Raw genomic sequence first — 25,377 nt, forward strand, 5'->3', positions numbered from 1 at the left:
TCATTTTGGATAATTTTGACTGATCTATTTTCATTAATGGATTTTTCAACTTGGTTCTTTTTTTTAATATATATATATTTTTTTGCACTGTAGGTTCTGGGGTACATGTGCAAAACATGCAGGATCATTACATAGGTGCATACGTGGCAATGTGGTTTGCTGCCTCCATCCCCCTGTCACCTATATCTGGCATTTATCCCCCTGTTATCCCTCCCCAACCTCCCTATCCTTGCTGTCTCTCCCCTATTCTCCCCCAACAGACCCCAGTGTGTGATGCTCCCCTCCCTGTGTCCATGTGTTCTCATTGTTCAACACCTGCCTATGAGTGAGAACATACGGTGTTTGCTTTTCTGTTCTTGTCAGTTTGCTGAGAATGATGGTTTCCAGATTCATCCATGTCCATACAAAGGACAATTTGGTTCTTTTTAAGGCCATTTCTCTGCTGAGATTCCCCATTCATTCACTTGTTTGCCTTTCTTCTCTTATAAATTCTTTAATATATTTACAATGGTAGTGTTAAATACTTTGCTCATTCCATCATCTAAGCAATGTGTGGGTTTGCCCATATAGTACTTTTTGTCTTAATTATGGGTCATACTTTTCTGTTTTTTGCATATCTGGTAATTTTTTATATTCCTATTGGCCATTGTGAATGATGCTTTGAAGAAATTGTGTTCTGTTATCATCCTCTAAAGAGACTTGAGTTTGTTTTTTTTTTTTTTTTTTTTTTTTGAGACAGAGTTTCGCTCTTGTTACCCAGGCTGCAATGGCGAGATCTCGGCTCACCACAACCTCCACCTCCTGGGCTCAAGCAATTCTCCTGCCTCAGCCTCCGGAGTAGCTGGGACTACAGGTGTGCGCCACTATGCCCAGCTAATTTTTGTATTTTTAGTAGAGACGGGGTTTTACCATGTTGACCAGGATGGTCTCGATCTCTTGACCTTGTGATCCACCCACCTCGGCCTCCCAAAGTGCTGGGATTATAGGCGTAAGCCACCGCGCCTGGCTTTTTTTTTTTTTTTTTTTTTTTTGAGACAGGGTCTTGCTCTGTCACCCAGTGTAGTGGCATGATATGATCACGGCTCACTGCAACCTCCAACCTCCCCCTGCTGGGCTCAAATGAGCCTCCCACCTTTACCACCAGTAGCTGGGACTACAGGTGCATGCCACCACTCCCAGCTAATTTGTGCATTTTGTGTACAGACAGCATTCTGCCACGTTGCCCAGGCTGGTCTCAAACTCCTGGGCTCAAGGGATCCTCCCACCTTGGCCTCCCAGAGTGCTGGGTTTACAGGTGCAAACCACCGCGCCTAGCCAAATTGCTCACCTTGATCCTGTGGAAGAGTCATTTTAGGCTTTTTAACATAGGTCTATTTTAGTTTTGCCTTTCCTCCTAGGGTGAAACCCTCAGCTTTGACCTATAGTCCTTAATGCTAGCATGAACCTTTAGGGGGATCCAGTGGAAAGCATGAATATTTAAGAGAGCCCTTGGTGGGATTCGAATGCCAAATTCTTTGGAAATCTCCACTGAGCTTTTTCATTTCCTGTTAATGCTTTCTCTTGGGTTTCTTGGAATCTTATACCATTAGGAAGCATCCAAGGATTTGAAAGAGGTTTTTATTCAAATTCTCAGGCTTACCCCGAGAATTTGGGGTTAAGTTACAGGAACTGTCTCTGTTCCTGGACTTTGCCTTTCAACTTAGAAACGCTTTAGAGGCCCCAAACTCTGACCTCTGTATCATCAGCCCATTAAAACTACTGCTTTCTTCCTGAGATCTATTTCTCTGTGCAAGTTTTGAATCATTATTGGCAAGATAGTTTGTCTGATACAAACCACGTTGTGATTATTGGAACAGGTGTTTGTTTGTTTGTTTGTTTGTTTGTTTGTTTGACACAGGATCTTGCTCTGTTCCCCAGGCTGGAGTGCAGTGGCACAATCATGGCTCACTGCAGCCTCTACTGCTGGGTTCAAGCCGTCCTCCCACCTCAGTCTCCTGAGTAGCTGGGATTACAGGCATACAGCATCGTGCCCGGCTAATTTTTGTATTTTTAGTAGAGACGGGGTTTCACCATGTTGCCCAGGCCGATCTCAAACTCTTGAGCTCAGGCAATCCATCCACTTGGGTCTCCCAAAGTGTTGGGATTACAGATGTGAGCCACTGTCTCAGGGCTGGAACAGGTATGAAAAATATTTTCTCAGGCCGGGTGCTGTAGCTCATGCCTGTAACCCCAGCACTTTGGGAAGCCAACACAGACAGATCTCTTGAACTCAGGAGTTTGACACTAGCCTGGCCAACATAGTGAAACCTTGTCTCTAGAAAAAATAACAAAAGGCTAAGGTGGGCGGATCATGAGGTCAGGAGTTCGAGACCAGCCTGACCAACGTGGTAAAACCCCATCTCTACATTTCCCAGAAGAGTGTGCTACATGCTGGGCATGGTGGAATGCCCCTGTGGTTCCAGCTACTCTGGAGGCTAAGGTGGGAGGATTGCTTGAGCCAGGAAGACCGAGGTTGCAGTGAGCCAAGATTGCACCACTGCACTCCAGCCTGGGCCACAAAGCAAGACACTGTCTCTAATTAAGTAAGTAAATAAATAAATACAAATAAAATATTTTTTCAGTTGTAACACCAAGTATTTAACGTAGTAAGACATTACTGTGTTTTGGTCTTTAATATCTTCTACTTTAGGCCAGGCACGGTGGCTCACACCTGTAATCCCAGCACTTTGGGAGGCTAAGGCAGGCAGATCACCTGAGCTCAGGAGTTCGAGACCAGCCTGGCCAACACAGTGAAACCCCGTCTCTACCAAAAATACAAAAAAAAAAAAAATTATCTAGGCATGGTGGTGTTCGCCTATAGTCCCAGCTACTCAGGAGGCTGAGGCAGGAGAATCACTTGAACCCAGGAGGCAGAGGTTGCAGTGAGCCAAGATCACACCACTGCACTTCAGCCTGGGCGACAGAGTGAGACTCCATCTAAAAAACAAACAAACAAAAACCATACAAAAATAAAATCTTCCAGCCAGGCACAGTGGCTGATGCCTGTAATCCCAGCACTTTGAGAGGCCGAGGTGGGGAGATCATGAGGTCAGGAGTTTGAGACCAGCCTGACCAACATGGTGAAACCCCTTCTCTACTACAAATACAAAAATTAGCTGGACGTGGTGGCACGCGCCTGTAATCCCAGCTACTCAAGAGGCTGAGGCAGGAGAATCGCTTGAACCTGGGAGGCAGAGGTTGCAGTGAGCTAAGATTGTGCCACTGCACTCCAGCCTGGGCAACAGAGCGAGAATCTGTCTCAAAATAAAATAAAATAAAATCTTCCACTTTAAAAACGTTTTTTGCTTTTAAAATCGCATATATAGGCTGGGCATGGTGGCTCATACCTATAATCCCAGGATTTTGGGAGGCTGAGGTGGGCAGATCACATGAGGTCAGGAGTTCAAGACTAGCCTGGCCAACATAGTGAAACTCCATCTCTACCAAAAATACAAAAATTAGCTGGGCGTGGTGGCAGGCACCTGTAGTCCCAGCTACTCGGGAGGCTGAGGCAGGAGAATTGCTTGAACCTGGGAGGCGGAGGTTGCAGTGAGCCGAAATCACCCCACTGCACTCCAGCCTGGGTGACAGAGGGAGACTCCATCTCAGGGGGAAAAGAAAGCATAAATATATCCATATTTCACTGGTCATTCGCACATCCCTGCTGGTCATCCTTTGAGAATTGAGGAATCAGAGAACTAGGAATCAGAAATGACCTGGGACTTCTCCTTATGTAAGTGAGAATCTTAGGCTAAATGGTCTTGCTATAGATGCCTTTCCTAGCCCCAGAAGTCTATAGTCAGCAGCAGTAATGACAGCATCCTCCCTTCCACTCTTCCCTTCAGTCTGGACACATCCCTGTCCCTACAGCCTTTGTACTTGGGCAGAGACGCCAGTGACAGAGCACTCAATGTACAATCTCTGGGCTCACATTGGCGTTCCTACAGACACAGAGGATCCATGAGGCCCACAGTGACATACACATGTACACAAAGATGCACATGCTGACGCTGTTGATCCCTGCGAGTCAACACACAGTGGAATACAGAAGAACATATGCAAGCACACACGACCAAACTAACGCACACAACCACAACTAGACCTGCGAGGTCTGCAGCCCCACAAACGAAGAAAGGTGCATACCATCTCACACAAACTAGAATTCTGGGAGAAGCACACACACACAGGTTTACAGATTCACCTGAACAAGACGCCGTCCATAGTCACCTGCATAAGGCATCTACTCACTATCACACAGAACACACTCAGGCAACCAGACATAGATGAAACTGCCAACATCCAGTCTATAGAGATGAACATGCAGAGGGTCACATGCACAGATACGCCAGTCATACATTCAGACCTGTGTAAATACAGTGAGGCACACAGGTACACATGCGCACTTACACAGAAAGACTCAGACCCAACCTATTAGTCAATACCCAGATGCCAAAAAATAATCACATTAGACTCATCAGCAAGCACACCATGCACACAAGTTCCACTCCCATGTACACATTCCTGTCTCATGTACATAAGCCTGCACACAAACACACACCCAGACTCCAGAACTGTTGAGACAGTGGCCATATACACCCTCATATGTACAGTCACCTGTGCACAGGTGCATGTACACACTTGTTTCCCAGAGGTACACCCAGACAGAAACACGTAAGAAATGTGAGGCAAGAGCAGACAAACACCTACACCTGTAAGATACACAGAGAAACAAACATACACAAACTTACACATGTAGAAAAGGACTCATACACTATGTAATCAACAGTTCCACATCCCACCAAGGCTCCTGTCACGGGAGCTGAGCCGGGCGCAGTGGCTCACGCCTGTAATCCCAACACTTTGGGAGGCCGAGGTGGGCAGATCGCAAGGTCAAGAGGTCGAGACCTTCCTGACCAACATGGTGAAACCCCGTCTCTACTGAAAAATACAAAAATTAGCTGGGCGTGGTGGTGCGCGCCTGTAGTCCCAGCTACTCGGGAGGCTGAGGCAGGAGAATTGCTTGAACCCAGGAGGCGGAAATTGCAGTGAGCCGAGATTGCGCCACTGCACTCCAGCCTGGCGCCTGGCAACAGAGTGAGACTCAGTCTCAAAAAAAAAAGGGACGCTGAATACAATTAACCCGGCGTGGTGGTGCATGTCTGTAGACCCAGCTACTCGGGAGGCTGAGTTGGGAGGATAGTTTGAGCCCAAGAGGTTGAGGCTGAAGTGAACCGTGATTGTGCAACTGCACTCCAGCCTGGTCGACAGAGTGAGACCCGGACTCAAAACGAAATCAAACATGGGCGCTGCACTGGCCAGGGGAGGTCCGGGCACAGCTGTGCTGATGTGGGCAGTGGACACAGGTGTCAAGCGAGAGCCTGTGGCCAAGCCTAAGCTGCGGTCAAGGTGGGAGGCTGAAGGGTTTGGAGTGTGCACCAGCCTGCCCCACCCCAGACCACCTCTCGGTAGGAATGTGGCAATACACTTCGGTGCTGGACTCCTACTCCTGGCTGTGTGACTTGGGACACGTGACCCCACCCACCTGTACCACAACTTCTTCATCTCCCAAATGGGATAATAATAGTTAGCAAACCTCCCTGGGTTGCTGTGAGCATTCTGCCAGAAAATGTACGTCAGGTTCTTGAAGTAGGCCTGGCGTGTGGTTGGTACTCAGTACATATTCGCTGTTCCTGTCGCTGGCGTCATCACTGTGTTCATGGCAGAGCCCTGTGCCAAGACTGGGCCGCCACCCAGACCTTCCTTTCCCGCCCTGAGGGTGAACTGTGGACAGGGCTCTCCCAACTCTGGAGACCCCGCCCGTGAGCCTCCGATGTGTGGCTCCAGAAGGAGGAGTGGGGGGAGGGCCTCTGGAAAACCCCTCGAGGCCAGGACCACCACCCCCAGAGCCAGGGCTTGAATCTTTCCTGCAGACAGATGTGGGAGACGTGGACGAACTCCATTTGGAGACATGGACGAACTGACAGGATAATTCCTAGTCCCTGGGCACCGCCCTCCTAATATCTTCTCAATTAGACACCTATGCAGCAGTCCTGCACTGGTCCGCACATCAAGATACACAGCGACGTTTGCCTGCAAGAGCATAGCGGGTGCCAGAGCTAGTGGGTGCCCGAGCTCCCGGCTGCGGGCCCGGGAACTATATTTCCCAGAAGGCTGTGCTACATACTCGTCTGCGTCCGGACGCAAGCACATCCCCGGCCACCCTCTGGGAAACGGAGTGCAACGCTTGCGCGGCGCAAAGTCTCCCGGGAGGTGTAGTTCGCGCCCGTTCCGCGCAGGCGCACTTTTTCGCGGCGGCCGCTGGCTGCTCTTTGTGGTAGTCGCCGTCCTTTTGTGGCAGTCCAGTCCGCTTACTCGCCCGTCCGTCAGACCGTCGGCGGTGTCTGTCTGCCTCGGGACCTCTCCGCTGGCCACTCCGCGTCCGATGGCTCCGGGCCGCGGAACTTTAGGCCTGGCCCTGGTCTCCGGGCACGGGTTCGCCCAGAGGAGCGTGTGGCAGGGGTGTGCCAGGGCGTGCGTGGTCCGGGCATGGGGCTGAGCCCGGTGTGGGGAGTGGGTGTCTGCGGAGCCGGCCTGAGCCCCACCTCAGCCAGGCGCAGGGAGGGGCCTCCGTGCGTGTGATCGTGCAGCTGTGCGCGCGCGTGGCCGCCCCGCGAGGCTCCGCTGCAGGCCTCGCCCCAGGAAAGGACTCGCTCCTTTGGGCCTGCCCCGGGTCCGGGAGGTTACAGAGCTGCCCACTCCTCACTGGGAGACTGCCGTGGGGGCCATGGAGACCCCTGCCCCGGAGTCCAAGAAGACAGGTACAGCTTCGCTCTTGTAGTCAGCGTGTCTGTGGATTTGCACTTGAGGATATTGACACTCAGGTCAGGCCAGTTTCCCAGAAGCATCCATCATCTTTTTTTTTTTGAGACAGAGTCTCGCTCTGTCGCCAGGCGCCAGGCTAGACTGCAGTGGCTCGATGTCGGCTCACTGCAACCTCCACCTCCCTGGGTTCAAGCAGTTCTCCTGCCTCAGCCTCCCGGGTAGCTGGGACTACAGACGCGCACCACCACGCCGAGCTAATTTTTATATTTTAGTAGAGATGGGGTTTCAGTGTGTTGGCCAGGATGGTCTCGAGCTCTTGACCTCGTGATCCGCCCGCCTCGGCCTCCCAAAGTGCTGGGATTACAGGCGTGAGCCACCGCGCCCGGCCTTTTTTTTTTTTTTTTTTTTTTTTAAATATGGTGTCTCACTGTGTCGCCCAGGCTGGAGTGCAATGGCTTGATCTCGGCTCGCTGCAACCTCCGTCTCCCGGGTTCAAGTGATTCTCCCGCCTCAGCCTCCCGAGTTACTGGGATTTCAGGCGCGCGCCACCACGCCCAGCTAATTTTTGTATTTTTAGTAGAGACGGGCTTTCGCCATGTTGCCCAGGCTTATCTTGAGCTCAAGCGATCCACCCGCCTCGGCCTCCCAAGTACTGGGATTACAGGTGTGAGCCACTGCGCCTGGCCTCCTGCTTCTTTCTTTCCCGTGCCCAACCATTTGTTCCCACTGAGACGTGCTTGATGGGAGGAATAGCAGCTCTTTTCTTCATGAATTGGAGTGTCTGAGACACAGGCAGAATTATCCCTTGATGCTGTATCAGCTGGTGCTCGTTCCCCAACTTTGGGGCTTGTTCCCCACCCGGCCTGGCTGGCAGGTTCTGCCTCCTCTCTGATTCTCACTTGTGCCACGACAGGTGGGCTTTAAGCTCAGCTGTGAACCTGGCAGCCATGCCTTGCCTCATTTCTCCTTCCCCAGTTCTTTCCTCTCAGGATCCTGCTTTTTCCCTGAAAGAGAATCCCGAGGATATATCGGGTTGGGGTCTTCCGGAAGCCAGGTCCAAGGTGAGTGGTTGTGTGTTCGTCCTTCTTTATGAAGAGGGTTGGCACATTCCCTCCCCAGCCCTAGATCGTTAGCCTTCCACAGACCTTCACCCGTGTGCCTGCTGGCCAGTCCGCGGGAAGCTTTGGGCAGTGGGAACAGCTCCAATTGAAAAGTCCAGATGTTGCCCCAGGTGTGCCCTGAAGATGAACTCTATCGAATGGCTCTTCCAGCCTGATTTGGTGGGCCAGTTGCTGGGATCTCTCTGCCCAGTGCTGTGCTGAGAGCTCTGAGGAGTGGTTTTAGTGGAACCTGAAAAAGCAGGTGGCGGCTCATATGGGGTGGCATTGCCTGTACACGTTCTGGCCAGGGGTTGGTGCAGGGTGTTTGCATCGTTGGTTCTTATTTGGGGAGTTTACTGGGATGGAATCAGGCAGGGGCACTGGAGCAGCTGAGGAAGGGCTGGATTGCAGCACTGGGTTAAGAATGACAGTAAGAGACACATCCCTGTGTCGTTTCCTCTGTACCCGGCCCCTGGCATGGGGCCTTCATGGAGAGACCTGGAGATTTAGAGAATCTGAGGGCTCAGTAAGGAATTGGCCCTGGGCACTTCTGCAACCAAATGGGACCCAGATCCCTCAATGTACAGACTGTGGGCTCTGTTCCTCATTGTGTTTTTCTGCGTCAACCACCCCACCCCACGGTAGGTAGTAGTTAGAAGCATGCAGTTGACAAAGAGTACAGTGGAGTGAAAGATCTGGAGGGATGAGGGGTCTTTTGATTTTTTTTTTTTTTTTAGCATTTTGTGATTTTGTCAGTCTGCCACTCAAAAGAGGTGATGGCTGATTACAGACAGCTAGAAACAGCCGTAAAATGCTATTGTGAGATGTGCCTCACTTCTGTAGTGTGTCCCAATGCTTTATACTTCTCAAGAAACTTGACAGTCAAATGCAACACATCTTCCTTGATTAGGGTATAGATTTAAAAAAAAAGTGATAAAGGGGAGTTTGGGACAATTGAGGACATTTAAAAGTGGGCTGTATCTTAGGTCATATTGTATCGATAGTAAATTTCTTGGGTGCGATAATAGTACTGTGATTATATAAGAGAATATTCACAGGAGATACAAGCTAAAGACTGTAGGGTGAAACACCATGACGTCTGCAACTTGCCTTCAAATGTTCAGCCAAAAAAAATGTGTGTGCATGTGCCAGGCACGGTGGCTCACACCTGTAATCCCAGCACTTTGGGAGGCCGAGGTGGGTAGATCATAAGGTCAGGAGTTCAAGACCAGCCTGGCCAAGATGATGAAACCCCATCTCTACTAAAAATTACAAAAAAAAAATTAGCTGGGCGAGGTAGCACTTGCCTGTAATCCCGGCTACTCAGGAGGCTGAGGCAGGAGAATCGCTTGAACCTGGGAGGTGGAGGTTGCGGTGAGCTGAGATCATGCCACTGCACTCCAGGCTGGGTGACAGAGTGAGATTCTGTCTCAAAAAAAAAAAAAAAATGCATGTGCATGTATGGATGTGTGTGTCTGTGCAGCTACCTTAAGGTGGTAGGGCCCTTTTTGTGCATATATTATTCCTATTCCTAAAATATTAGCTTGTTAGATCTGTGAATAACCAGTTGACTCTCCTGAGCACATATCACCTTTGGCATTTTCTCTTGACATTCTCATTCACACTCACAGTTCAAGTTTTTCTTTCTCCTGGGACATCTTGTGTGCTCTGTTCTGACTTCTCTGCTAGTGTCATTTCCACATCAGCATCTATCTGATTCCCACACATACTCTCTGGGCTTTTTTTTTTTTTTTCCGAGTCAGAGTCGCTTCCTGTCACAGGCTGGAGTGCAGTGGCGCTATCTTGGCTTACTGCAACCTCCACCTCCCAGGTTCAAGCGATTCCCCTGCCTCAGCCTCCCAAGTAGCTGGGACTACAAGCCTGCACCAACACCCCCAGCTAATTTTGTGTGTGTGTGTGTTTTAGTAGAGACAGAGTTTCACCATGTTGGCCAGGATGGTCTCAATCTCCTGACCTTGTGATCTGCCTGCCTCAGCCTCCCAAAGTGCTGGGATTATAGGAGCCACCGAACCTGGCTCTCTGGGCTTCTTATTCCCTTTCCTGCAGAATGAAGACACACTGGACATGGGCTTCTCCCAGTGGGCCAGAAATACCCACCAAAAAGGCCTGTGTGGGCCTCAGACCCTCCCCTACTCTTGCTGGTTGATGCTCTCCACGCTGAAGCCATGTAATCTCTGACAGCCCACTGGCCAGCACTGTATCTGATGCCTCTGGAGCTATTTTTTGTTTTTCTTTTTTCTTTTCTTTCTTTTTTTTTGAGATGGAGTCTTGCTTTGTTGCCCAGATTGAAATGCAGTGGCAGGATCATAGCTCACTCCAGCCTCCAACTCCTGGGCTCAAGCAAATCTCCCACCTCAGCCTCCTGAGTAGTTGGGACCAAGGTGTGTGCCCCCAGGCCCAGCTTGCAGCTTTGTTTCAGCCCATTTTCTCCTTCCCTCGTCTATTGTCATCCATCATGTTTGAGTGTGTTCTCACATTTGTCCTCATCTCTACCTCCTCATCTGAAATCCAGTGTTTTGGGGGGTCAGGTTTTATTGAGGTGTAATTTATATATAGTGCAGTTGCTCAATTTTAAGTATACAGTTTGATGAGGTTGGGAAACATATACAGTTGTGTAACCAGCACCACAATCATGATATGGGACATTTCCATCAGTGGACATTTCCATCACCCAAAAATGTCCTCATGCCCCTGTGCATTCAGTCCTCTCCCCTCTCCCCTTGGTCACCACTGTAGTTTGGCTATAATTTTTCCTCTTTAAGGATTTCATATGGAATCTATACTATGTGGTCTTTTGTCTCTGCTTTATTTCACTTAGCATGTGTTTTTGAGTTTATCCATGTTCTTGTGTGAATCACTAGTTTGTTCCTTTTTATTGCTGAGTGAGATTCCATTTATATTAGTCTGCTAGGGCTGCCATAACAAAGTACGGCAGGAGGGCTTAAACAACAGAAATGGATTTTCTCACAGTTCAGGAGGCAAGAAGACAGATCAAGGTGTCAGCAGGGTTGATTTCTTCTGAGGCTTCTCTCCTTGGCTTGTAGATGATGGCCAACTTTTCCTGAATCTTCGCATGGTCTTACCTCCTCTATGTCTGTGTCCAAATTTCCTCTTCTTATGAGGATACCAGTTTTACTGGATTAGAGCCCACTGTAATGAATTCATTTTAACTTACTTACTTCTTTAAAGAACCTCTCTCCAGGCCAGGTGCAGTGGCTCATGCCTGTAATCCCAGCATTTTGGGAGGCTGAGGTGGGTGGATCACCTGAGGTCAGGAGTTCAAGACCAGCCTGGCCAACATGGTAAAACCCTGTCACTACTGAAAATACAAAAATTAGCCAGGCATGGTGGTGCACACCTTTTGTCCCAGCTACTCAGGAGGCTAAGGCAGTAGAATCTCTTGAACCCCAGAGGCAGAGGTTGCAGGGAGCTGAGACTGTACCACTGCTGCACTCCAGCCTGGATGACAGAGTGAGACCCTGTTTAAAAAAAAAAAAGTACTTTGCTCAGAGTTACTGAGGGTTGAGACATAAGAATTTGGCCAGATATAGGTGATGGGGAGGAAGGCAGCACATCACACTGCCATGTGTGTACCTATGCAACAATCTTGCATGTTCTTCACATGTACCCCAAAATCTAAAATGCAATAAAAAAATGAATAAATAAATGAAAAAGAATAAAAAAAAAGAATTTGAGGTGGGGGGTATACAATTCAGCCTGTTACTCCACTGGATGGATATTCCAGTCTGATTATCCAGTCACCAGGTCATGGACATGTAGGTTGTTCATAGGCCTTTGCTGTTACAGTAAACCTGCTGTAAATATGTGAGTACATGTATGGCTGTGTGTTTTAATTTCTCTTGCATAAATACCTAGGTGTGAAACTGCTGAGTCATATAGTAAATATATGTTTAATTACCAATTTTATTAATCTTTTCAAAGAACTATTTTTTTGTTTCATTGATTTTCAGGGATTACAGGCATGAGCCACTGTGCCCGGCCTTGCTATTAGTTTTCTATGTCTTATGTCTTTTTTGTTTTTCTTTTTCTCCCTTAATGCCTTCTTCTGAGGTAAACACATACTGTTCTAATACATATACTCTTAATTCTGATTTCATTAATATTTGTTACCTTTTAGTTATTTGATTGGATGCTGGACATTGTGCATTTTACGTTGTTGAGTAGGTTTTTGGAATTCCTTAAGTGTTTCTGGGATGCGTTCTGGGATGCAGTGAAATTACTTGACATCTATTTGATCCTTTCAAGGATCAAAGCAAGTCTGGAGTTGGTTGGTGGCCAGGATGCCCAGGCCCAAGGGGAGCAGGCAGGAAGGATGGGAAGGCAGTCAGGTGAGGACTGCAGGTAGCCTCCCTCAGTCCCTTGGGTCACAGAACTTCCTGATATATACAAGGTTTCTGTCCTTAGAGTGTAATTAACAGTTTCTAGTCTGGGTTCAGATCCTTTTGCATTAGTGAGTTTTGAATAGAGTTGCTGGGATTTTTGTACTATTAATATTTATTCAAGTTTTTAAGTTTGAAATTCTTGACCCCAGAAAGCATAGCATCCCACCCAGGACTTAGAGCCTGATGCAGCAGCTATGTACATCCCTGCCCCCCAGGCCCCATCTCAAGTTGCCATGGCCCAGTGGTATCTATTCAGACCAGCTTTCCCATTCTAGAAGGCGGTAGGGGGATGCATGCCAATTCCCAGCCCCCCCCCTGCCCCAAATTCAGTCATGTCAGTGTCTATAACACAACCTTCTATGTGTGGGAGAAGATCACCTGAGGTTAACCCTTTACTCATAGGGTCCTTAATCAATCTCTGGCTCCCTTGGAACCATGGACACAGAATCAGTCCTGGGTGAGTGAGAACCTCTATGTCATTTCAGGAATCAGTGAGTTTCAAGGATGTGGCTGTGGACTTCACCCAGGAGGAGTGGGGTCAGCTAGACTCCCCTCAGAGGGCATTGTACTGGGATGTGATGTTGGAGAACTACCAGAACCTTCTTGCCCTAGGTATGATTCCCCCACCCCACCCCACCTGCCCCCCAGGCTGGGCATCTGCTGTCAGCCTTCTTCTGTATGGTAGATATTAAGGAGGATCCCTTCAGTCCTGGTCCTGGTGCCAGACATGTCATGGAGTGGGAAACAAGGCCTGTGCCTTGGGGCACTCATGGCCAGGGGCCTCGGCCATGCCAGAAGTCGTCAGGGGACAGTGTGGGATCTGACAGCATCCTCGCTTGGCATTTCCCCTGGTCCTGGGGTGGGGATAGGGAAAGAAGAGAAGAAGGTGGGACCCTGGAGCCCAGCTGGCTCTGGAATGGTCCTCAAGCAATTAAGTAAGGACATCAGCACATGTGGGATCTTCGGAGTGTGCACTGGGAATTGGGTTCCAGTCTGAGACCCCTCACCACTTTTGGCCCAGAGGGCCTCCTGTTCCCAGAGAGGGTGTCTATGTCACAGGCCTTGTCCTTGTTAGAGGACGTCCTATAAGGTCAACTGGGCCTGGAGAGCCACAGCATGCCCAGCCATGCTTTCTCCTTAGGAGCAGGGCCTCCACTGCACAAGCCAGACGTGATCTCCCATCTGGAACGAGGCGAGGAGCCATGGTGCGTGCAGAGGGACGTCCCTGGAGGGCCCTGTCCAGGTGAGCAGAGGCACAGGTGGAAGGGTACCCCGGCCCCCTTGCGCACCTCCTCCTGCCGCTCCTCTTTCCCCGTCAGTTCACCCTAGCTCCATGTTCCCATCTCAGGGCCCCTGCCAGACCCTCCTGCCTGCCTCCTTTCAGCACATACTGAGCACCGCCTGTGTGCTAGGACATGTTCTGGGATATAACAGGGGACAAACCCGGCCATTGGGACTAAATGGATACCTGCTGATGGGGGTAGGGAGGCAGAAATAGAAAGATTGAGCCAGTGGCATTGACTGGCAGTCGGGGGAGTGTGGCATTGGGGGCAGGGGGCTGCCAGGGGAGGGGCAGCTGGTGCTGGTCAGTGTCAGCATCAGGGCCAGGGTCAGCATCAGAGTCAACATCGGCATTAGGGTCAGCATCAGTGTCAGTGTCAGCATCACAATCAGGGTGAGCGTCAGCATCAGTGTCAGGGTCAGGGCCAGTATCAGCACCAGAATCAGCATCAGCGTCAGGGCCAGGGCCAGCATTAGTGTCAGTATCAGCATCAGCATCAGGGTCAGGGCCAGGGCCAGGGCCAGCATCAACGTCAGGTCAGTGTCAGCATCAAAGCCAGTATCGGGGTCAGGGTCAACGTCAGTGAGGGCTTCGAGGCTGCGGCCAAGATGGCAGCCCTCCATGAGGGAAAGGGGACCAGGGTGGGTCCTGAGCAGAATGTGGTCTTTTATTCTTCTCCAACATTCTTTTTGTAGACTACTCTTCTGAGTTGATTGATGAATAAGTGAATTAAATAATTTCTGCTTAATTTAGTGGACAGTGACTGCTGAGCACATCAGTTGTCTGGAAAGCTTGAGAAACAGCTTTCTGTGGGAAAGGCAGCTGACAAGCTGTGGAGTGCAGAGCATGAGGGTCAGGGAAGACAGCCCCTCCTCTGTCCCCGTTCCACTCCCACACACCACCCAGCCCCAACCTGCAACAGCAGCTGCAGCTCCAGCTTCCTGGTCTTTATTTCTTACCCCAGCCTCTGATACTTGCCAAAATTACAAGTTTTTAAAAATTCCTCTTTACCAAAATTATAAGTTTTAAAAACTTCATATTTTTGGCCGGACGCGGTGGCTCACGCCTGTAATCCCAGCACTTTGAGGCCGAGGCAGGTGGATCACGAGGTCAAGAGATCGAGACCATCCTGGTCAACATGGTAAAACCCCGTCTCTACTAAAAATACAAAAAATTAGCTGGGCATGGTGGCGCGTGCCTGTAATCCCAGCTACTCAGGAGGCTGAGGCAGGAGAATTGCCTGAACCCAGGAGGCGGAGGTTGTGGTGAGCTGAGATCACGCCATTGCACTCCAGCCTGGGTAACGAGAGCGAAACTCCGTCTCAAAAAAAAAAAAAAAAAAAACCTTCATATTTTTGTTTGATTCGTATATAAATATACTGAAAATGAGGCTGAAATGTTATTAAAATCCCCGCATAATCTTTCCACCCAGAGATAACTGTTCTCTGGTAACTGATCATGTCACTGTTTCCTCTGGGCTGTTCCTCTGTACGTGGATAGACTTTTCTAAAGCTGCACACAGCTGGCATGGTGACTCACACCTGTAATCCCAGCACTATGGGAGGCCAAGGCAGGTGGATCACTTGCAGTCAGGAGTTGGAGAACAGCCTGCCCAACGTGGCGAAACCCTGTCTCTACTAAAAATACAAAAATTAGTGAGGTGTGGTGGTGGGCACCTGTAATCCCAGCTACTCTGGAGGCTGAGGCGGGAGAATCGCTTGAACCTAGGAGGCAGAGGTTACAGTGAGCCATGATCGCACCATTGCACTCTAGTCTGGGTGACAGAGCTAAACTCCGTCTCAAAGAAAAAAAGAAAGAGAGAGAGAGAAAAAGAAGGAAGGAAGGAGAGAGGGAAAGAGAGAGAGAAAGACAAGAGAAAGAGGGAAAGAAAGGAGAGGGAAAGAAGAGAAAGGGAAAGGAGAAAGAAAGAAGAAAAAGGAAGAAAGAAAGAAAGAAAAAGAAAGAAAGAAGGAAGGAAAGACAGAAAGAAAGAAAAAGAAATGAAAGGAAAGCAAGCCTTATGTACCTTGGAAGCCCAGCATGCACTCCGGACTCTGGCTTCTGCACTGCTATGGCGTGGTGAGCGTCCTTGTGTGATGTTTACTGATTGTACACTATCTCTTAGATGAATGTGCCCTGGTGTGTTGTTGGCCCTGATTGCTGCCAAAACGACTTTTTTATTCAGATGGCCTCCCTAACCTGCCTCCCTAACTCCTCCTTACACACCACCAAAGCCACCTTCAAGACAAACCGTTATGCCAGGCACAGGGGCTCACACATCTAATCCCAGCACTTTGAGAGGCCAAGGTGGGAGGATCACTTGAGCCCAGGAGTTGGAGGCTGCAGTGAGCCATGATTGCACCCCTGTACTGCAGCCTGGACAACAGAGTGAGACCCTGTCCCCAACCCCTGCTCCACCCCCACTCCAAGACACCATTATGATCACGTCATCCCCTGTGCAAAAGGCCTTTCTTCCATCTGAATCAGGCATCTGATCACCTTGAACGCATCCACCCTTCCAGGGTCACCTCTCAGCCTTCCTGCCTCTGCATGTCTTGTCTTCATCTTACTGTCTCACCTCTGAACCTCTGTATGTGCTGTTCCCTCTCCCCCGGCTACCTTCCATATGCATCACGGCCAGTTCCGCTTGCCCTGCCCCTCCGGATGGGTTGGGGCCACAGGCAGCACCACCATGCAGCTCTGCCCACTGCACTAGACTATTCCCTTTTAAGACTAAGGAGGACAGAATTAGAGATAAAATCTGCCCGCTCAGAAAACCTTGCTATAGAGATAGAAAAGAAAAAAAGCCTTCTTATTTAATACAGGTTTAATCAGATGTGGTGTGCAGCAGAGAAAGAAACCTCCCCCTTTGACAGAGGAGACAGATCCAACCCAGCACACAGGGCAACTGTCTTCACCTAAAGGAAGAATACAACTTTTTGCTTTTTTTTTTGAGACTGGTTCTCCCTCTATTTCCCAGGCTGGGGTGCAGTGGCATGATCATAGCTCGCAGCCTCAACCTCCCCAGGCTTGGGTGATCCTCCCACCTCAGCCTCCTCAGTAGCTGGGACTATAGGCATGTGCCATCATTCCTGGCTAATTTTTATATTTTTTGTAGAGACGGGTCTCACTATGTTGCCCAGACTGGTCTTGATCAGGGCTCAAGTGATCTGCCCACCTCGACCTCCCAAAGTGCTGGGATTACAGGCATGAGCCACTGCGCCCAGCCTCTTGTATGTTTTTGACAAGCAGGAAGTTACACCTAGGACTGGACTCTTGGACTAGGCTCATTTTGCTTCTGGAAAGATTTGCAGCATCTGGAGACAGAGAAAGCATTTGCAATTCCCAGGGTTTTAAAGGGAAGCGCTGGGGTGTGGGGGGTCATTTTTTCCTTTTGGCACCACAGACAATTTTTTAATTCATTTTTAAAAACTTGTATTTACTCTGTGTGTTGCCAGCACCTGCCTGCCATGGTATTGACACACAGCAGTCGGTCAGCCCGGCTCAATGAGTGGAATTCTGATCACTGGCTCCCTGAGCTTCCCCCGTCTCAGCTCCCTTGGTGCTTGTAGCTGCTCTTTCAGGGATTCCCGTGGCTTCTCCGCCTCTCCTGGTCTTTGCTGTCTGTGGCTCCCTCCGTTTTCTTCCTCTCCCTTCTTCCCAATCTTGCTTGCGCATCTCATCCTGGGCTCTCCCTTCTCTCTGCCTGCGCCTTCCAGCCTTGGCCCTGGTGGCCTCTCCTCTCTTTTCTAGGCTTATCTGCATCTCCAGGTCAGTTCTCAAATCTGAATTCCAGGCCAGGTTTCTGCTTGCTCACAGAAAATCATTTTCAATATCTTACAGAATGGGAGATGAAGGAGGTGCCCTCTCAACAGCAGGGCATGTGCAAAGAAGAACCGGCCCAGGAGCCCATCTTGGAGTGGCCCCTGGGCGGGGCGCAGGCATGGGGTCGCCAGGCCTGTGCTCTGCAGAGGAGTCAGGCTGCGCCCTGGGCGCCCGCACCTGCCAGCGTCTGGGACGTCCCTATAGAGGAATTCCCCCTCAGATGTGCCCTCTTTGCCCAGCAGCGCGTTCCCGAGGGGGAGCACTCTCTGGACACACACAAGGACGTCCAGGCCACTGAGTGTGGAACCAAGGCCCCCGCGAGACTGTGTGCAGGGGAAAATGCCTCCACGCCAAGTGAGCCGGAAAAGTTCCCCGCGGCGCGCCGGCAGCGCGGGGCAGGCGCCGGGGAAGGCGAGTTCCTGTGCGGCGAGTGCGGGAAGGCGTTCCGCCAGAGCTCCTCCCTCACGCTGCACCAGCGCTGGCACAGCCGGGAGAAGGCTTACAAGTGCGAAGAGTGTGGCAAGGCCTTCACCTGGAGCACCAACCTCCTGGAACACCGGCGCATCCACACGGGTGAGAAGCCCTTCTTCTGCAGCGAGTGCGGGAAGGCCTTCAGCTGCCACTCGTCCCTCAACGTGCACCAGCGCATCCACACGGGCGAGCGGCCCTACAAGTGCAGCGCCTGCGAGAAGGCCTTCAGCTGCAGCTCACTGCTCAGCATGCACCTGCGGGTGCACACCGGCGAGAAGCCCTACCGCTGCGGCGAGTGCGGCAAGGCCTTCAACCAGCGCACGCACCTCACGCGCCACCACCGCATCCACACGGGCGAGAAGCCCTACCAGTGCGGCTCCTGCGGCAAGGCCTTCACCTGCCACTCATCCCTCACTGTACACGAGAAGATCCACAGCGGGGACAAGCCGTTCAAGTGCAGCGACTGCGAGAAGGCCTTCAACAGCCGCTCGCGCCTCACCCTCCACCAGAGGACGCACACGGGCGAGAAGCCCTTCAAGTGCGCCGACTGCGGGAAGGGCTTCAGCTGCCACGCGTACCTGCTGGTGCACCGGCGCATCCACAGCGGCGAGAAGCCCTTCAAGTGCAACGAATGCGGCAAAGCCTTCAGCTCCCACGCCTACCTCATCGTGCACCGGCGCATCCACACGGGCGAGAAGCCCTTCGATTGCAGCCAGTGTTGGAAGGCCTTCAGCTGCCACTCGTCCCTCATCGTGCACCAGCGCATCCACACCGGCGAGAAGCCCTACAAGTGCGGTGAGTGCGGCAGAGCCTTCAGCCAGAACCACTGTCTCATTAAACATCAGAAGATCCACTCAGGGGAGAAGTCGTTTAAGTGTGAAGAATGTGGGGAGATGTTCAACTGGAGCTCGCACCTCACTGAGCACCAGAGGCTGCACAGCGAGGGGAAGCCCTTGGCCATCCAGTTCAACAAACACTTGCTCAGCACATACTACGTGCCTGGCAGCCTGCTGGGTGCAGGGAATGCTGGGCTGAGGGACGTGGACCCCATCAACGCCCTGGATGTGGCAAAGCTGTTGTGCGTGGTTCCCCCCCGAGTTGGCAGGAATTTCCCCCTGGGGAGCAAACCTCGAAACTAACATGATGTGTTTTGGTGTCAGTCGCCACTTTCTAAGCTACCCAACTAAAAAAGCACCCTGATCCTGCCTAGATCCAGACCACCTTCCTCCAGGTGTGGGAGCCTTGCCTTATCACCCCAATCAGGTCTGCATGCCAGGTGCCTCGTTTAAAGTCAGTCGCATCCCCTGATGGACCACACTGCAGGAAGAGAGTAGAGAGCCATTTGAGCTAGTCCTGCCACCTGTTTTCCTTGATGGGCCTGGAAGTTGTTGACAAGGGAAAGGTCTTTCTTGCCCATGAAAGGAAGGGATATCGTTCTGTGCCATGGCTCACACCTGTAATTTCAACACTTTGGGAGGCAAGGGGATCGCTTGAGCCCAAGAGTCCAGGATCAGCCTGGACGGCATGATGAGACTCGGTCTCTACAAAAAATGCAAAAATTAGCCTGATGTGGTGGCATGTTTCTGTGGTCCCACCTACTCAGGAGGCTGAAGTGGGAGGATCACTTGAGCCTAGGAGGTCGAGGCTGCAGTGGGCCAAGATTCACACCACCGCACTGTAGCCTGGGTGACAAAGCAAGACCCTGTGTGAAATAAAAAGGAGGTATGTCAATTGTTGTATTCTCGGATGGGCTCCTGATGTGGCTTCAGTCAGGAGTTTCCTCCATAAACTATTATTTTCAGAATAATGATAAACTAGAATTGTGAATAGCATTACTTCCCAGTGAACATTATTATATTGCTAGAGAGGAGGATAATCTTGGGTGGTGGGCATTTGGAAAAAGCAAATTTCCTGGACTTACCTCATATAAATAGCTGTACTGCAGAGCTGTGTGTTAGTGACAGTGCCGTCAGGGGCATTCCCACAGCTATCACAGCACGGCCCAGCATCAGTGTAGCCAGGTCCTAACATGCCAACATTACCTCTTGCCATCTAGCGCCTGGTGAGAAATTGAGAGCTCTCAGGCAGTGCCCAGGGCATCCAGGGAGGATGGGCACAACATCGGGATAGATGTGTCTGGAAGCTCCCCTTCACTGGCCAGGGCTGGGCAGGGCCACCCTGGGCTGGTGAGGCTACCCTGTAGGGCGTCTTACCATGTAGCACCAGTCACCAGCCCAGGTCACAGAAGCCCCAGCACCCACCAGAGAAGGGGAGCTGGAGCCCAGAGAGGGGGGCTCCATGGTGGTCCCACATGGAGGTGTGGTACACACCCTGGAAAAGGTGGCTCTCCCTGTCCTGACAGTCTTCAGAGACAGGAAGACAGAGTTAATCTTGAATGACTGTTATTTCTACTTAGTCCTAAGCAAGAATAAGCTGCCCTCTTGATGATAAAACTTTACATTTGTACAGAGTACTATCATTTATAAGATGCTTTCAGTATGCTTTTTAAATTATGCAGGCAAAATAACCACACTTCAGAAAATGTGGACTTACAAAAAATAAAATGCCCATAATTCTTAATAAAGCTGCATTTTGCACTTTGATACATTATTCTCTGCATTGTTCATATAGAATTTTGCATTATTTTAAACATAGCATATCTATAGTTTTTTATCTTGTTTCCGCCTTTAGCTTCGTAGCAGATTTTTTCAAGCATCTGAACTGTCCTTGTCATACTTCTAAACAGGCACAGTGTTCTGTCTGGGCTATTACATACTCTTTTTTTTTTTTTTTTTTTTTTTTTGAGACGGAGTCTCGCTCTTGTTACCCAGGCTGGAGTGCAATGGCGCGATCTCGGCTCACCGCAACCTCCGCCTCCTGGGTTCAGGCAATTCTCCTGCCTCAGCCTCCTGAGTAGCTGGGATTACAGGCACGTGCCACCGTGCCCAGCTAATTTTTTTGTATTAGTAGAGACGGGGTTTCACCATGTTGACCAGGATGGTCTCGATCTCTCGACCTCGTGATCCACCCGCCTCGGCCTCCCAAAGTGCTGGGATTACAGGCTTGAGCCACCGCGCCCGGCCTGCTATTACATACTCTTGATGGACGTTGAAGTTATTTCCATGGTGCAGTGGTGTGATCACAGCTCACTGAAAACTCAAACTCCCTGGCTCAGGTGATCCTCCCACTTCAGCCTCCTGAGTGGGTGGGACTTTGGGACTACAGATGTGCACCACCATGCCCAGCTAAATTTGTTTTGGGTGGGGGAGGGGTTGGTCTCGCTGTGTTGCCCAGGCTGGTATTGAACTCTTGGTCTCAAGTGATCCTCCCACCTCAGCCTCTCAGAGTGTTGGGATTACAGGCATGAGCCACTGCACCCAGCCTATTGATCTTTCTTTTTGAAAACTATTTGAATATGCGCTTTGTCCCTCTTTATATTGGAGTCTTGATGTTTTTCTTTTATGTACATATAAACTCTTCCCCTGATTATGAATAGTACATGTATATTGGAGAAAATTTTTTAAAATCGCAAAATCATAAGAATAAAAATGACCCTCAGGTTCCAGCTCAGTGGCTCATGCCTGTACTTTGAGAGGCCAAGGCAAGATCACTTGAGCCCAGGAATTCAAGACTACCCTGGGTAACACAGGAAGACCCCATCTCTACAAAAAAAAAAAAAATTAGCTGGGCATGGTGGTGTTTGCCCATAGTCACAGCTACTCTGGAGGCTCAGGTGGGAGGATTGCCTGAGCCCAGGAGGTCAAGGCTATATTGAGCCATAATCACACCACTGCACTCCAGCCTGGGAGACAGAGCAAGACCCTGTTTCAAACAAAGACCTTCAGAATCAGTTCAAGGATCATTACCTGGAGATAAGTACTATTAACATTCAGACACATTTTCTTCCAGTTTTTCTCTATTAATGTATACATATCTTTATTCTTTTAAAAGAAAATTAGGCCAGATGCTGTGGCTCATGCCTATAAATCCCAGCACTTCGGGAGACTGAGACGGGCAGATCACCTGAGGTCAGGAGTTCGAGACCAGCCTGGCCAGCATGGTGAAACCCTATCTCTACTAAAAATACAAAAATTAGCTGGGCGTGGTGGCACGCGCCTGTAATCCCAGCTACTTGGATGGCTGAGGCAAGAGAATTGCTTGAACCCAGGAGGCAGAGGTTGCAGTGAACCTACATTGCACCATTGTACTCCAGGCTGGGCAACAAGAGCTAAACTCCATCTCAGAAAAAAAAAAATAGATTCATACTCTACATATTTTTTTATCCTTTTCCAGTTAACATTTTATGATAAGCATTTTCCATGTTATAAAATATTTCCAGACACAATTGGCCACATCATTTTCTATCTTACAGCTGCATCTTCATTTATCTGTTCCCTTACTATTGAACATCGAGATTGTTGCCTATAAATAATTATTTAACACAAGCCTCTGTGCCCATTTGTACTCCTCTGAGTAAATTCTGAGAAGTGCAATTACCAGGTGAAGGTTATGAACATCAAAGCTCGTTGGTGTTTCTGGGTGGAATCTGATCTGGTGGACCTACTGGGAGCTGTTCTCATCAGCTCTGACATGCCTCTGTCACCACCTCCTGGCCAGCATGGGGTCATTCCTGCTTTCATTTTTGTATTTGCCATTTTGAGGTTTTAAGAATGTTCTTTGTCCCTGCTTGTTGGCCATTTTTGTTTCTTTTCATATGTGTGGTCTGTTTCTGTCTTTCGTCCACTGTTCTCTTTGGTTTATTTCATACACAACACACACATACAAACATGCAGATGCTTAAACACACATACACAGATGCACAAACACACACATATATACAGACACACACATATATCCCTTCGGCATGTACATTTTCTGTCTTCGTTACAGCATTTTTAATGCGCAGAGATTTTTCGTTTTTTTTTTTTTTTTTTTTTTTTTGAGACAGAGTCTCGCTCTATTGCCAAGGCTGGAGTGCAATGGTGCAATCTTGGCTCACTGTAGCTTCCGCCTCCAGGTTCAAGTGATTCTCCAGCCTCAGCCTCCTCAGTAGCTGTGAGTACAGGCATGCACCACCATGCCTGGCTAATTTGTGTATTTTTAGTAGAGGCAGGGTTTCACCATGTTGGCCAGGCTGGTCTCAAACTTCTGACCTCAGGTGATCCACCCACCTTGGCCTCCCAAAGTGCTGAGATTACGGACATGAGCCACTGTACCCGGCCAATGCACAGAGGTTCTCTAATTCTGTGTAATAAGGTCTATTAGATTTTGTTTCATTGTACTTTTCACTGGCACTTAGAGAGCCTCTTCCTTAACTCCTTTTTTGATTCTATATTTTACATTTAACTTTTAAATCACTCTTGAATTGTATTTCTCACTGTTCCTTTAGACCTATTATATTGTTGTAGCTTCTTTTTATTTTTTTTTTGAGACCAAGTCCCATTCTGTCGCCAGGCTGGAGTGCAGTGGCACGATCCTGGCTCACTGCAACTTCCGTTTTCCGGTTTCAAGCAATTCTCCTACCTCAGCCTCCCGAGTAGCTGAGACTACAGGTATGCACCACCACACCCGGCTAATTTGTTGTATTTTTAGTAGAGACAGAGTTTCACCATGTTGGCCAGGATGGTCTCAATCTCTTGACCTCATGATCCACCCGCCTTGGCCTCCCAAAGTGCTGGGATTACAGGCATGAGCCACCGCACTCAGCCTATTGTAGTTTCTTAATTGACTCTAAGCCCAGGAGTTCAAGGCTACAGTGAGCTTTGATCACGCCACTGCACTCCAGCCTAGATAACAGAGCAAGGTTTAAAAACTAATTAAGGGCCGGGTGCGGTGGCTCACGCCTGTAATCCCAGCACTTTGGGAGGCCGAGGCGGGTGGATCACGAGGTCAAGAGATCGAGACCATCCTGGTCAATATGGTGAAACCCCGTCTCTACTAAAAATACAAAAAATTAGCTGGGCATGGTGACGCGTGCCTGTAATTCCAGCTACTCAGGAGGCTGAGGCAGGAGAATTGCCTGAACCCAGGAGGCGGAGGTTGCGGTGAGCCGAGATTGCGCCATTGCACTCCAGCCTGGGTAACAAGAGCGAAACTCCGTCTCAAAAAAAAAAAAAAAAAAAAAAAAACTAATTAATTAATTTTTTAAAAGAATTGCTTTTGGGGTGGTTATGGGACCTCCTCAGGGATACTGTCTGTTTCTAATAGTATGAGGGCACGACCTCATGGCAATTCCTACCTTTCTGGCTTTGGTAGTCCCACACCACAGCTGGGAGCAGAGGCACTCTTTTGCATGTTGCTCTGCCGCAGCATTTCAGAGGATCCATGAGAACTGCTGCTCCGGCTCACACTTACCCCATCGAGTTATGATGTTGTGTCAGGGTCCCCAAAGACCACCTTCAAGCTTGACAATTCGCTAGAAGGACTCATAGGACTCAGAACAGTTATGGTTTGTTACAGAGAAAGATACAGATTAAAATCAGCAGAGGGAAAAGGCGGGTCAAAGTCCAGAGGAAACCAGGCATAAGCTTCCAAGTGTCCCCTCCTCATGGAGCTGCATGGGGACACAATTCTTCCAGCAACAATGTGTGGCAACACAAGCAAAGTGCTGCTAACTAGAGAGGCTCACCCAAGCCTTAGTGTCCAGAGTTTCGATGGAGGGCGGGTCGCACAGGCATGCAGTGGTAGCTTAGGGATATAAACCAAAAACCTCTTGAGGGCTATCACCCTAGACTTAGTGTTTTGCAGGGGAAGCAAGAAGTAATGTTTCCAGTAAGCATATTGGTCAGGACATAACAGGAGACCATCCTGAACAGCTAGGATTCGTGTTTTAAAAGGAAAGCCATGTGACATACCTAGTACTCCTAAGAGCAGATGGCTCACTGGGACTCCACGAGGCTTAAATGCTTCTATAGCTGCTGCCTCTCATGCCTTTGTCAGAACAAACATCCTGATGCTCAGGGTTGGAGAAAAACACCTCTGGTGTTCACTGGCACGGTGCATGTGAAAAGTGGCCCTGCACTGGCATTGAAGGAGCTTCAAAATCATCACTCCGTCCTAACAAGTAAAAATCTGAGCAAGCTGAAAATCAACAACTCCTCTTGGATCTCTCAGAGAATTGAGGCGGCAAAGCAAAGTGTCACATCCCAAGTTGGAGATACAGAGAGAACCACAAATTCCAGGAGTGCAGACCCATGAGCAGGAACCTCCACGGCCACCAGTGCTGGGACCAACACCTACACCGTAATTACACCTCTGGCCAGATCTAAGATTAAAAACCCCAAGGAGGCCGGGTGCGATGGCTCACGCCTGTAATCCCAGCACTTTGGGAGGCCAAGGCAGGCAGATCACTTGAGGTCAGGAGTTTGAGACTAGCCTGGCCAACATGGCAAAACCCCACCTCTACTAAAAATAC

At 49.6% G+C, this 25,377-nt stretch overlaps 1 protein-coding gene across 1 annotated transcript; it reads left to right on the plus strand.

Moving 5' to 3' along the window:
- The first annotated feature begins 6,789 nt into the window (after positions 1-6,789).
- Positions 6,790-20,566, plus strand: ZNF74 (zinc finger protein 74). The gene is made up of 5 exons (XM_012439259.2): positions 6,790-6,857; positions 7,837-7,922; positions 12,871-12,997; positions 13,527-13,628; positions 17,511-20,566. The coding sequence occupies exons 1-5, from the start codon at positions 6,824-6,826 to the stop codon at positions 19,100-19,102; spliced, it is 1,941 nt and encodes a 646-aa protein (XP_012294682.1). The 5' UTR covers positions 6,790-6,823; the 3' UTR covers positions 19,103-20,566.
- Positions 20,567-25,377: the final 4,811 nt, after the last annotated feature.

This window comes from Aotus nancymaae, unplaced genomic scaffold (genome assembly GCF_030222135.1).
Source record: "Aotus nancymaae isolate 86718 unplaced genomic scaffold, 86718_ANA_hifiasm-v0.15.2.pri h1tg000049l, whole genome shotgun sequence".
In the NCBI taxonomy this organism is placed as follows: domain Eukaryota; kingdom Metazoa; phylum Chordata; class Mammalia; order Primates; family Aotidae; genus Aotus; species Aotus nancymaae.

What these genes read in the sequence shown, in the direction of transcription:
- ZNF74 (XM_012439259.2), top strand. Translation starts at nt 6,824, where the DNA reads ATGGAGACCCCTGCCCCGGAGTCCAAGAAGACAG. An exon ending in CCCGGAGTCCAAGAAGACAG is followed by an intron (nt 6,858 to 7,836) that starts GTACAGCTTCGC and finishes CTCCTTCCCCAG; the next exon opens with TTCTTTCCTCTCAGGATCCT. An exon ending in CCAGAACCTTCTTGCCCTAG is followed by an intron (nt 12,998 to 13,526) that starts GTATGATTCCCC and finishes CTTTCTCCTTAG; the next exon opens with GAGCAGGGCCTCCACTGCAC.